We start from the raw sequence: 13,861 nt of genomic DNA, 5'->3' as shown, positions 1-13,861 counted from the left end.
TTCCTTGCTCGCTTCTCACTGCCAAATAAGACGAGGCCAAGATTGAGTGTCCTTCCTCCAAGGACGTCCCGTCCTTCTTCGCACGGCTGGAAACGGCTTCGAATCCGGCCTTTGTCAGTTTTGGCCGTGATGTCCACTGTGTGTTATTGAAAGAGGAACCAACGACAACAACAAAAAGTCTCGGTCGGGGCGCCCAGCACCGAGTGCAATTGTGCTGCTTTGAGACAGCGTCGTCGTGTGGAAGAGCGGCTTTGACAAAAAAGAAAAAGCCGAGCTGCAAAAATCTCCCGCTTCCGTCAACCAGGCGGGAAACTAAAATGGCACTTTGTGGTGGCCTCTCATCCTTTTCTCGCTTCCCTCGTCTTCTCACTCGCCCTGGCCTCCCTGAGGGGAGAACGTTGAGTCACTCCTTCCCTACAAAAAGCCTTTTCTTCCTTCAAGAGACATCCTATTCAGGGCTGGGTTTTCAATGGAGAACAGCAGGAACACGGAGGCCTCATCGATCACCTGAATCGTGCTGTTTTTTTCTTTCTTTCATTAAATACATTTTTTAAATACTCTTCCCCCCCCCTCTTAAATATACATCTCTATTGTGTGTGAAGAGAGTTGGTTTGGGGTATCGTTCATATTGCTCCAATTCATCCCAAGAATATTATCCATCTCTATGACATTTGTCAATTTTAAGTAATCCTCATTGATATTGTTTAAACCTACATCAACAAAAAATGCCCAATTCCTCATCTCTGTCTCTATCTTCCTCTAGGTCTTTCTCGTTCAATCTAAACATTTCTCTATTGTCTTAATGCTAATTAATTAATTCTAAGCATCGTTCATATTGCTCCAATTCATCCTAAGAATATTATCCATCTCTATGACATTTGTCAATTTTAAGTAATTATTTCTTAACCCAAGGTCCCTTCCAACTCTTGTTATTCTGTTATTTTTGAAAATGAAGGGATGCTCCAAAATGTACAAAAAAACAAAAATAAAAACCTGTCAAGGCGAATAGGAAACTTGTTCAAGAGAGATCCAACTTAGAAATAAGAAATTTCCTGACAAGTTAGGCCAATGAGTCAGTGGAATGACTTGCCTGCAGAGGTTGTGGAGGCTTTCAAGAAGAGACTGGACAGCGACCTGTCTGGTGTAGGGTGTCCTGGCTGTCCGGGGGGGGGGTTGGACTAGAAGACCTCTGGGGCCCCCTTCCAACTCCGTTCTCCTGCTTTCTCCCGACAGCGGACGTTGCCCGATCCATGGGAGCCAAGGTCGTCATTGCCATCGACGTGGGCAGCAGAGACGAGACGGACCTCACCAATTACGGAGACGCACTTTCCGGCTGGTGGCTGCTGTGGAAACGGTGGAACCCATTAGTGGAGAAAGTGAAGGTGAGGTGGTTAAACTGGTTGTAAGTCGAGGACTAGCCGCTGTGGTTTTTGAAGGGAGGCTGCGCGAAGGCAGGTTTGACTTCTCTCTCTCTCTCTCTCTTTCTGTCTGTCTCTCTCTGTCTCTTTCTTTCTCTCTGTCTTGCTCTGTCTTTCTCTCTCTCTCTGTCTTTCTCTCTGTGTCTCTTTCTCTCTTTTTTCTCTCTTTTTTCTCTCTTTTTTCTCTCTCTCTCTTTTTCTCTCTCTCTCTCTCTCTCTCTTTCTCTCTCTCTCTCTCTCTCTCTTTCTCTCTTTTTTCTCTCTCTCTCTTTCTCTCTCTCTCTCTTTTGGACAGGTGCTAAACATGGCCGAGATCCAGACTCGGCTGGCCTATGTCTGTTGCGTCCGGCAGTTGGAGATGGTCAAGAACAGCGACTATTGCGAATATATCCGGCCACCCATCGATCACTACGGGACGCTGGAATTTGGGAAATTCGATGAAATCTGCGTGCGTTGTAGGGCAGGGAGGGGCAGCAGAAGGAATGAAGTCGCGGAAGGGGAGATACGTGGCTGGGAAGGGAGGCAGCATTCAAAGGAGCAGCCCTCGGGTTCAAAACTGCTGCTGTTTTGACACAAGACAAGCGCTGGAAGCGACCAATTACCCTGAAGGGGATTGTTTGGGTGTAGGTTGGGGTAATGGAGTCCTTTGACGTGGGTTGTTGGGAATCAAGGATCCAGTTTGGGATGGCCCCTGGTGATGGATGGATGGATGGATGGATACACATTGATAGACATAGGTAGATAGCAAGCTAGACCTTTCTCTTTTTTCTCTCTCATTTTGAGTAGCAATGGATGGATGGATGGATAGAGATAGATAGATAGATAGATAGATAGATAGATAGATAGATAGATAGATAGATAGATAGATAGATAGATAGATAGATAGATAGATAGATAGATAGATAGATAGATGATAGACAGACAGACAGACAGACATGGATAGCCATGGATAGAGATAGGTAGATAGATAAATCTTTTTCTCTCTCATTTTGAGTAGCGATAGATGATAGATGATAGATAGATAGATAGATAGATAGATAGATAGATAGATAGATCGTTCTCTCTGTTTTGTCTCTCTCATTTTGAGTAGTGATGGACAGATGGATGACGGAGAGAAGAGAGACTCATAGGTTGAAGGGAGGGCTTCTAATCCTACCCGCTTCTTAAGCCAGGAGATCTTATACCATCCCCCGTCCAATAATTGTCCCCTCTATTTTTGAACACTTCCAGTTAGTCGGCCTAGCTCACCCCCACCTCCCATTTCTATGGCTTTCAGCAATGGATTTCCAACCACCCCCAACCCCAACCCCCAGCAGCAGGCCAGTCCCACGTTTTCTCTCCCCCAGGCATTTTCCTTTCTTCCTCCTCCTCCTTCAGGAAGTCGGCTACCAGCACGGGAAGACGGTTTTCAATGTTTGGTGCAGGAGCGGAGTCCTCGAGAAAATGCTGAAGGACCGGCAGGAGCGTTGCCAGTCTAAGCCATCATGCGTGAGTGTTCCCTCGTGGGAGTGGGGAGAAGCCAGCTCAACCAACAGCCCTCCCCCCGCCCCGCTCAACCTTTTGAGAGGAGGAGATAGGCTGGGGCACCGCCTGTCTTCAGGACCTGTTTTCACCCATGGTCTGCTTAGTCCCTTTTTTGAGATTTTGGGGGGGCCACTAATAGAAGAGACTATTCGGAGCTCAGGGTTGAAGTGTGGGGGTCCTTGGTGCTCTCTGAGCTGGGTGGTTTTCTTGCAGACGTTTCATGACCCAACTAGGTAACGTCATCAGTGCTAGAAGAGAGTGGGGCTTGAGGGCGGAAGGAGGAGGAGGAGGAGGACTGTAGGGTCCTTGGTGCTCTCTGAGCTTTGTAGTTTTCTTGCAGACATTTCATTACCCAACTAGGTAACATCATCAGTACTAGAAGGAGTGGAGTTTAAAGGGAGGAGGAGGAGGAGGAGGGACTATTCTTGGTGGTTTTGGTACAGCAGGTGGAGCCCCGGCCTTGGTGACTGAGCTAGGATGCCATGAATGTCCTATTTTGCCATTCCTAACTACCATTGGGCTGTTCTGTCTTCCATTCTGTTCCCCCCCTCTCCATCCTACAGCTAAGCATTCTTCCACCCTTTTATGAAGGATGGTTACTGTGGTGGACTGTAGTCTGGATTCCCAGGAGGGAAGGAGGGGGGAGGGGCTGCTTCCCAGAGGGCAAAAAGGCAGCAGAGAATGTCTGGTAGGCAGGAAGAGAGAAAAGTCGGTCCCTCCCTAGTAACCATTCGCAGAGGATATCCATAGTTTATTGCTTTAGTCTGGCAAGATTCTGTCTGCGGGCGAATGACAGTAAAGCTACTACTCAGGGGTAACTCCACATGTCTTTGTTGGTTCTTGGGCCTGACCATGACTGAGATACCCAGCAGTGCTCATTCTTTCTTTCTTTCTTTTCCTCCCCTTTCAGTACATGACATGCCCGACAACCTCTTTCACGGATTTGGCTGAAATCGTCTCCCGAATAGAACCGGTGAAGGCCATGATAGTGGATGGTGAGCAAAGGGAAGGAGACAAGCCATTATCAATAAAGGAGAATATTTGTAGCTCAGGGATGGAATGTGGGGTCCTTGGGGTGCTCTAGTTTTCTTGCAGACATTTCACTACCCAAACTAGGCAGCACCATAGCTGGTCCAGATGTTCTTATTTTGCATAGTTGTACCTATTTTGTTTGCTAGAAGAAGCAGTGGACAGTTGAGTTGCTACAGGCACTCCAGTGTGAGGATATCAGCTGTCAACTCGTAAAGCACTCCTATGCCTGTTTTCGAGTTGCCATAAGTAAGCGGGAGGAAATCTGAAGGAGCAGTACAGCAGTTTAAAAACAGAAGTATATTCTACGCTTATCTTACAAAGATTGTAGCTAGGCTACCGGATCTTCTGCCCAGGAAACTCCTTCATTGGAGAACATGATAGATGAAGGTGCTTCACTGGAGAATCTGTGAAGGTGCTTCGTTGGAGAATCTGATTTATGACACACCCAGGGGGCAAACAGGGTAACAGGTGACTGTAAATTACGTATGCCGGAGTTGGCTACATTTAGGTTAATGCTGGCATGTTGCTCCTAATAAATCTTTGGAAGCTTGTCTTGAGGCCCTTGATTTAATTAGGGCAATTGCCGGAACCCTGACATCGGCTTAGCGTTCTTCTTCCCACCTTGACCCTGGCTTAAAACAAACCCTCTCCAACTTCTCTCATGTTCAGACGAATCCGACTATCAGACCGAATACGAAGAGGAGATTTTCGACATCCAGAAAGATGACTACGTCAATTTCCTGAGCAGCCAAACGGAAGAATATTTTGACTCCGTAAGAATAACCCTGTAACTTTTGGGGTCCCCCTGTCAGCCCCCCCTTCTCTCTCTTTCTCACCCCCCAGCTGTGGAAGTTATTGGGTTTGATTTAAGAAGGGTTTGATGGTAGATCTCTTGCAGGCCAAACAGCCCTAGTCCTTTCTTTTTTTCTTGTTTACAGTTTTTATTAGTTTATAATATAAAATACAAAAGTCCAAAAACAAATGGTAGGAAAAATAGGGGAAGGGAGAAGTGTAGAAAAGAAGGGAAAAAAGAAAAAAAAAAGGCATTGACTTCTGGACTCCTCTTAGTATGGCAGTAACATCCAACTTCAACTTTTTACTTTTACTTTTTTAACAACAAATCAATCAGTAAAACCCCAAATCAAAGTTTCATTTGGTATGATTGTAAATCGACACATCACATGACCGGAGCTGATTTTAGTTTGGCCTAGTGGTTAAAGCACCAGGCTAGAAAGCAGGAGATTATGAGTTCAAGTCCCGCCTTAGCCAAGAAAGTCAATGGAGTGGCTTTGACCCAATCACCAGGAGGTGGTGAGTTCTAGTCCCGCCTTAGTCACAAAAGTTGGCTGATGACTTTGAGCCAATCGCCAAGAGATCGGAAGTTCGAGTCCCGCCTTAGGCACAAAAGCCAACTTGTTGACTTTGGGCCAGTCTCCCTCTCTTAGCCCAACCCACCTCACAGGGTTGTTGTTGTGGGAAAAAACAGTAGGAGGAAGGTGTGTTGGCCCACTGCCTTGAGTAATAACTCAAAATAAAAATAAATAACAAAAAAAGGTTAAAAATAAATAATAAAAAATGATAATAGTAAATAATAAATAAATAAATAAACAATAAAACAAATAAATAATAAAACAAATAATACTAATAAATAAACAATAAAATAAGTAATAATAAAATAAATAATATAATAAATAATAAAAATAATAAAGGCAGGATACAAATCAATCAATCAACATGGCGGCCTTGGTCAACCACCAGATTTGAAAGGGTCAGAGAGACCAAACGGTGACATCTCAGTACGTCTCCATCTCAAGCCAAATCAAATCATTTCTTTTCCTCTTTTTATCTCCAGCAGGATCCAGAAATCCGCCTGCGAAAACCTACCCGCGGCGACTCCGAAGACAGCCAACTCGCAGCGTAACAAGACCGACTCTAAAACCCACCTTGGAGCTCACCTGGCTTTCTCCTCCTCCCCCTCGTTGCCAACTTCCTTCGTGTGGAGAAGCCGTGGGCGCCTCTCCCTTCCCATTTCTCCATTTCTCGGTCTAAAAAAACCAAGGTGTCCCCAACCCCCAAAAGTGATCGGCATCCGCTGATGGACAAACGGGGAGCGGGGGGGGGCGCGTGCCATCCGCCTCTTTGCAAACTCTCGGCATCTGCAGAAACTTTGGGGCTGCTTTGCACAAACCGAAGAAGGGAAAGGAGCCCATTGCACAAATCTGGGGTGAAAGGACGAATAGCGGAGCCGGAGACCGGCCTCCTGGCCGCCTTCAGCCCACTGGATCTCAGCGAGTTTGGTGCACTGTCTCCAAGGGGAACGAAAAGTCCCCCACTCACCCCGGGTATTGGCAGCTAGCGTAGGGGATGTGTTTTGCTCAGGGCCGAATGTCTGAGATGGAAGCCATCTGCCTGGGGTGTGTGTGTGTGTGTGTGGAAAGGAAACAAGAGTCGTGATGACAACTGCAGTGACTTTCACACCAACATCCGTTCAAGCAACGCTGCTTCTGTTGGCGGCAGAACGAGTTTTCTCGGGTTCCTGCAAGAAGCTGGGTGGGTGTTTTTTTTTTTTGAACCTTGCTAAAAACTTCGGCGGAAAAATCCTCAAACTTATTTATACCGGCGTCCCTTTCAGCCCATGCTTGCCGTTCCTGGGTTGTTATACTGCCAAATCTCTCTTTTTTTTGGCCCTTTCTCTCCTCAGGGGTTCTTAAAAGAGAATAATAAAAATAATAAAAAGCTGGAAACCATATCCTGGTGTGCACCCGTGGCTCAAAGGCACCAGTTTTGGGGCATTTGATTTGCGTTTTGCAAATAAATCCAGATGAAGGGATGGTATTTGGGGATGGTGGGTGGTCCTAATGGTGATACAGGAGGTCCTCGGCTTACGGCTGCAATCCAGCCCAAAATTGATGTCGCTAAGCGAGACGGTTCTTAAGTGTGTGTGTTTTGCCCCTGTTTTTGCCTCACCATCATCATTAAGGGAATCACTGTGAGTTTCCCTCCCTCCCACGCGTTGATTTTGCTGGGCAGACAGTCGCAAAAGGGGATCTGGTGAACTCTGGGACATTGCAACCATCATAAGTACATGCCAGTTGCCAAGCGTTCTGAATTTTGATCGCGTGAGCCCGCTCCTAAGTCGCTTTTTTCCCCAGTGCCATTGCAACTTTTTTTGTGGTATATTTTTTTTAAATTCATAAACATTTTGAATACAGTGTATTGTCAGGGCTTATCATTTACAGAAAAGCAAAGGAAGAACAGATAGGGATGTTAACATATATCCTAATAAGCAATAATAATAGTGTAACAATAGTTTTAACTAGATTGTTTTTATCTTAGCTTATTTGTCATTCTGTTGGTTACACTGGCATATTTATAATTATAAACCATCTTTATATTTAATTCATAAATAGCAATAATCTTCATCTAATTTCTACCTCTTATCTCTAGCCACTCATAAAATCCTATTCCATGTTAAGTGGTATTCTGTGTCTTCTTCATTCTTTCATTTTTAACGTCAGTCGGTCCATCTCTGCATCGTCCAATATTTTCCGAATTACATCCTCCTCTTATGGGGTGTTCTCATTTTTCCAATATTGTGCAAATACAATACATGCCAAACTAAACATATAGTCCCTTTATCATAGCCCTCCGGCAATACACCCAACAAAAATATTTCTGCTTCCAGATCTATATGTTGCTCAATCATCTTTTCTTTTGAATGGTCACTTTTAAATGGAGGTCATGGTTGTCCCAAAAATGCTTTTTTTCCCCAAGAGACACCTGGACTTTCTGGTTTTTCTTCTTTGAAGACGTTTCGCTTCTCAACCAAGGAGCTTCTTCAGCTCTGACTGGATGGTGGGGAAGGGAAGGATTGATACTCCTTGCAGACGGCTGGTCATTTGCATCCTTTTTAGAGGGTCGTTGAGGCCACTTGGAGGTTTATCTGTATCCTCGGGCTCCAAGTAATCTCAATGACCCTCTAAAAGGATGCAAATGACCAGCCGTCTGCAAGGAGTATCAATCCTTCCCTTCCCCACCATCCACAGTCAGAGCTGAAGAAGCTCCTTGGATGAGAAGCGAAATGTCTTCGAAAGAAAAATCCAGAAAAATCCAGTTGCCTCCTTGGGGAGGGAAAGCTCTACAGCTTCTTCTTCGTTGAAAGTGGGATGGAGTTCCCTGTTGTGAAACGGAAGGAGGGGGTCCATCTCTTCCGGCCTTCTTGACCGCCCGTTGATGGCCACGAACACATTCTCTCCAATTTTCTGCCTTTTTGACGTCATCCACAGGCTGGAAAACACCATGTGGTGGATGTTTGCACAAGCGGGAGTGTCGGGGGGGAAAAAAACAAAACCCCAATCACCCAGCATTTATGTAGGCAACCGGTTCCTAGAGATGCAATTCAAATGTGACATTATTATTACTATTTTTTCTTCTTCCTCCGAGAAACAGATGGATCAGTTTGAGACTTGAGAATAACCCCACATGCAAAGAAGGCTGGGAAAATATATATATATATTTGCGGAAAATACAGCAAAAAAACCTCCAAACCCCTTTTCTAACCGCCATTCAAACTGAGGACGCGTTGGTCGTTCTGCAGAAATTTACAGATAATCAGAGTTGGAAGGGACCTTGTAGGTCATCTAGTCCAACCCCCCCTCCACCCAAGTAGGAGACCCTACACCATTTCTGACAGACGGCAGTACCGGTGTCTTCTTGAAAGCTTTCACAACTTCTGAGCAATGGAGTCTTTTAAGGCCAAAAGGTTGTGCATCAGACCAAGAAACCAAGGTTAAAATCTTGGGCTGTGTTTCTAGTCCACAGGAACCATAATACGTGAAATGCTTTTAGGTTTTTTTTTCCTCCTAGCCCTCAACTTTTTCATTTACCGACCATTCAAAGTTACAACGGCAATGAAGACAGTGTCTTATCACCGCTTTTCACTCTTATGTCCGTTGTAGACTGATTCATATTTATGACGGTTGCAGTGTCCTGGCCCCCACGCGATCCCCTTTTGCGACCGTCTGACAAGCAAAGTCAAAAGGGGGAAGGGAGCCAGATTCACTTAACAACCATGTTGTTAACAAAGACAGCGAGCTACTTAACAATGGGGGCCAGAAAGGCCTTTAAATGGGGCAAAAATCTCTTTTATCAGTGGAAATTTCGGGTTCGACCGTGGTCATAAGCCAAAGACTCCCTCTATTCACTTCTTTTTCTACCTCTCCTGTAATACACTAGACACTTTTTTTGCTGTGGTCATGAAACAAGGACATTACCTCCCTCCCTGGATTTGTCTTTACCTGTCCAGGAAGAGATCTATCAAAATAATAGCTGGCATGTGCCCTCCATTATCATTTTCTAATTTCAGCAAGGAGACGGATGGTTTTGTTTGGTCAATTCTCTCTCTCTCTTTTTTTTTTTTTTTTGTTTTCTTTTAACGATGCTGGTAATTAAAAATTTGCCAGGGCAAAACGGTGCCCTTTTTTCATTTGGTTCCAAGCTGATAGATCCCAGCCTGAATGTTTTTCTGAAGAGGAGAATTGGAGGAGGCAGGAGAATTCTGAGCTGAAATTTACAGGTGAACAGAGTTGGAAGGGACCTTGTAGGTCATCTAGTCCAACCCCCTGCCCAAGCCGGAGACCCTATGCCATTTCTGACAGAGGGCAATCCAGTCTCTTCTTGAAAGCCTCCATTATCAGTGCTAGAAGGGGAGGGGAGGAGGAAGAGGAGGGGGAGGAAGATTGGGAGGTCACTGATGCTCTCTGAGCTTGGTGGTTTTCTTGCAGACGTTTCATGACCCAAGAAGGTAAGATCATCAGTGTTAGAAGAGAGTGGGGTTTGTGGAGAGTAGGAGAAAGAGGAAGAGGAGGAGGAGGAAGAAGAGGAGGAGGTCATCTGTGAATTCCTTAGTGCTGTCTGAGCTTAGTGGTTTTCCAGCAGACCCAACTAGGGAACATCACCAGTGCACTCAACCAAAACAACAAAGCTCTCAGAGAGCACCAAGGCCCCAGCAACCTTTAGTCCTTAAACAACCATTTAAATAACCTTTAGTCCTTAAATAACCACTGCAACTGTTTTCTGCTGCTACCTTTGATGGGGTTGTTTTTTTCATAAACAACCAAGAGAATTAGCATGCTCCTGGATTAGCTAGAAGGAACCGGCAAAGGAATATGATTAAGTACAGGAGTCAATTGTTAGATCCCAGCAAAAAGCTGCGTCTTGAGTTCTTAGATCGAACGAAATCCTTGCCGATAATGAAAAAAAAAACCAAGAGGAAAGCGCAGCACACCAAGCTGTTTGCAAGCTACTTGTTCAATTCAGGCAATTTTTTTTCTGGATGCTCTTTTCAAATCCTCTTCCTGCTCAATTTCTTTTTCTTTCTCCCACCCCCCCTATTTAACAGCATTTCGAGCCCACGAAAACCGTTCCATTTTGGCCGCTCTATTTTTAGCCCCGTCGAAGGATAACAGGTTTTGACAAACAACGCCAAGTCAATCTCTTTTTTTTTCCCCGCTCTCTTGGGGGCATTTTGTGCTATTTTGGCTACCCAACACATCTGGACTCGCCTCCGAATTTTGGTAAATGAAACGCAAGGGAGAGCTGCTAAAAATAGGAAGGCTAAATTAGGGGATGGTTTTAAGCTAGCTTCCTATGTGTTGACAGCAGACAACCCAATGTTTGTGGAAAGGTTTCCTGCTGGGCCACCCCCCCCACCTCTCTCCCCCACCCCCACAGATCTGTTGCTTTGGAAGGCAGAGGTAGACTGCTCCTGAACCTGGAGGCTTCACTTAACTGAAGAAGCAAACGCATCGGCGCAGCGTAGTTTCTCCTTTAAGGCCAGAGAGTTATAAAATAGCTTCAACCACCTCACCCATCTTCCCAGGAACTCGATTTTGCTGCATTTCCTGGTTTGTAGTGGGTAAAAAGTACTTTCTCTCCCATCTTACACATCCCTCCTCTTCTCTTCCTGGATTGCTGCAATAAATGTTGGTCAATAGGTCTTTTCATAGATATTGTACTCTCAAATTGCAAATGGAGACGTGGGAAGTCTATTTTTCTTATCTTCATTTTTAAGTACTTTGGTTTTATTGTATTGCAAACAGTTGCTGGGGTGCATCCACAGTTTCGTTGTACTTGTACAATCACAATAAAGTTCTTCTAATTCTAATTCTTAGTGGAGAGCTGGGGAGAGCCAGTTGGGATGACAGTTAAGGCATCAGGCTCGAAACCAGGAGGCTGAATTCTAGTCCCACCTTAGACATGAAAGTTGGCTGGGTGACTTTGGGCCAATCACCCGGAAACTGTGAGTTCTGGGCCTGCTTTTGACATGAAAGCTGGCTGGGTGATGTTGACCCAATCACCAGGAGATGGTAAGGTCTAGTTCTGCCTTTGACATGAAGCCAACAAGGTGACCTTGGGCCAATCTCTTTCTCTCTCTCTCTCTCTCTTTCTCTCTCTCAGCCCTAGGAAGCAGATAATAATGGCAAACCGCTTCTGAAAATCGAGGCCATCTCAGGAGTCGGTGCTGATTCAAAGACACACGGTATAACGATTATTTTGGCCCTTCTCCCCTAGACAGCAGACTCCATAGAAGCAGAAAAAAAGGGAACCCAGGGCAAAATATTGGAAATGAAATATTATATTGGAAATGTGGACTCGGAGACTCAAAAAATGGATGGCAGGATTCTTGTACCTGGGAGGCAGGAGGAGAAAAACCCAGTAATAGAGTTTGCTGTCTGATCAAGACTGATAATATTTTTTGCCTTCAGCAATAGCTCAATGGGAACAAAAATGTAACACAAAACTGTTTCTTATAGGGAATTTGGTGACGCATCGAAGAGATGTTTAAAGACGGCTAGAGAAGGAGCAAGCTTTCGAATACAAACCAGCAGTGAGTATCTATCCACCTGTCTGGATTCAAGCCCTCTTTTGCCCTGTCTGGACCCCATGCCAGTCTTTCAGCCTCAGTTTCCAATTCTGTACAATGGGCGTGACAAGGTCTTCCTTAAGCTGAGGGCTGGAAACTTCCAAGTTTCCCTCAAGTGCCTGTTTCTTAAAAAGGGTCTATCTAGATTTTAAAAAAAAGTTAATTGCCCTTGCTTGCTGTTTGTGAGTCCACCCACCAAAGACAGGATTCTGGATCCTGCCCTGCTCCCCTCTGCCTTGGCAATATCTTCATGCTCCAGCAATTATAATTATTCCAATAATCCTCTCCTCCCACCTTTTCCCCTCAGTGCAATTTTCCCCAATGAATGCTTCTCACAGGCTTCTTGGGGGGAAAACACAAAGAAGGGACTACACAGCTTCCTTCCTTCTTCTTTTTGAAGGAAAGGCAGGGTAGTATAAATAAAATAAACTAATGCTTAGAGAGGGGAATATATCCTGGCTTCCTATTCCATGGATCATTCAGGCTGCTGCTGGTGGTTTTCTCAGTAGTTCCTTCATGCAATGTTTCCTGCTTGATCTTTTTGTCTGGAATTAATCCTTGCTTATCTGGCTGTTGGCTGCTGGAGAGAATATGTTTGGATTCTATTTTCTCCCTGTCTTAGCTTTTTTTTTTTTTTTTTTAATTATCTCTTTCGAACGGTGTGGAAAGGTGCTTTATCTCTATGTGTCCGTTGATGGCTGCTTTGTCCAAATGCCAAGCTTCCAGGAATTCTCTGCTGTTTCTTGATTTGGCTTTGATATCGGATGCTCATAGATTCCCAGTTGACACCTGTGGTTGAGTCTGTCCCCATGGTGTGAAATTAAGGACTTCTTGTTAGGTCTTCTGACTGCTAAGTTGGTAATCATGGATGGCCTCAGCTAATCTCCTATCTACACATTGGCTGTGACAATCCTTACATTGTATGTTGTATCCTGTTTTTTTTTTTTTTCTCTTCCTACTTGGGCTACAGGGTATTTTGGTTTACTAAAGGTGTTTTGGAGAGAGCTGTAGTCAGTTTGTATACTACTGTATGGCTGTATACAATCTGTTAGTCGTTTCTCTGAGATTGTTTTGATATAGGGTAGTGTTACCCCTCCTGCAAGTCCCTTGGACTGCAAGGCCATCCAACCAATCGGTCCTAGAGGAGATCCACCCTGGCTGCTCTTTAGAAGGCCAGATCCTGAAGAGGAAACTCAGAGACTTTGGCCACCTCATGAGAAGGAAGGACTCGCTGGAGAAAAGCTTAAATGCTGGGAACGGTTGAGGGCAGAAGAAGAAGGGGACAGCAGAGAAGGAGGGGGCTGGATGGAGTCCCTGAAGCAGTTGGCGTGAGCTTCAGTGGACTCCAGAAGATGGTAGAGGACAGGAAGGCCTGGAGGAACATTGTCCAAGGGGTCACGATGGGTCAGACTTCGCGACTTCACGACGAACAACAAGTGTTATCCTTTTCCTAGTTGGTTGTGGGCTGAGCGGTCCGGCATTTTTTGCTCAAAGTTGTGCGTGGGTAGCGATACATAGCAACCTTGTGATGGTGTTAGAACCACAATATGAATTCCCGATTCAGGACAGGGGCTGAATTACAGCCACCGAAGGACAAAATGTCCCAGAGAGTGGTGGACAATCCGTTCTCCGGCCTCCCTATTGAAGGAGCCCCCAAAATTGGAGACTTTGAGCTGTCCCGTCTTTGAAACCGATTTGTCCCCATTCTAAAAACACCCTTCCAAGGCCAGAGAGGTCCAGTCCGACTAAGCAGGAGACGGAGAGAAGCCAGTGGCCGGTGGCCACTTTCTTTAGGTGGCCCTTCTCCTCCCATCCAGCACGGAGGGCTCCCTCCAACCTTTCAACCCCTTGCTCGGCCTCTGTCCGACTGCTGGCCAAGCTGCGCTGTCCGGGATTTGGGAGAAGTGGGTGGGGCGGGGGTCTCCCTCGCCCACCCTTAACGGCGCAAGGCAACTTTGCAACG

General features: G+C 45.4%; 1 protein-coding gene across 5 annotated transcripts in view; it reads left to right on the top strand.

The window, feature by feature from the left end:
- The window catches only part of PNPLA7 (patatin like domain 7, lysophospholipase), a 56,976-nt gene extending 50,255 nt beyond the window's left edge, over nucleotides 1–6,721 (top strand). For 3 of the 5 annotated variants that reach the window (XM_087944095.1, XM_087944097.1, XM_087944099.1), the window contains 6 exons: nucleotides 1,234–1,382; nucleotides 1,714–1,866; nucleotides 2,796–2,906; nucleotides 3,853–3,937; nucleotides 4,644–4,747; nucleotides 5,827–6,721. In XM_087944095.1, the coding sequence (XP_087800221.1) occupies nucleotides 1,234–1,382; nucleotides 1,714–1,866; nucleotides 2,796–2,906; nucleotides 3,853–3,937; nucleotides 4,644–4,747; nucleotides 5,827–5,895 (671 nt within the window). In that variant the 3' untranslated portion in view covers nucleotides 5,896–6,721. The remainder of the gene's footprint in view (nucleotides 1–1,233; nucleotides 1,383–1,713; nucleotides 1,867–2,795; nucleotides 2,907–3,852; nucleotides 3,938–4,643; nucleotides 4,748–5,826) is intronic. The other 2 variants (XM_087944098.1, XM_087944096.1) reach the window with 1 other exon arrangement.
- The last annotated feature ends 7,140 nt before the right edge of the window (nucleotides 6,722–13,861 follow it).

The sequence above is a fragment of the Notechis scutatus genome, chromosome 15 (genome assembly GCF_049901735.1).
Source record: "Notechis scutatus isolate UNSWTSFEM ecotype Mainland chromosome 15, rNotScu1.2, whole genome shotgun sequence".
NCBI classification, from domain to species: Eukaryota; Metazoa; Chordata; class Lepidosauria; order Squamata; family Elapidae; genus Notechis; species Notechis scutatus.
Note: the sequence above shows the minus strand (reverse complement) of the source record. Positions and strands in the feature narration are given on the sequence as shown.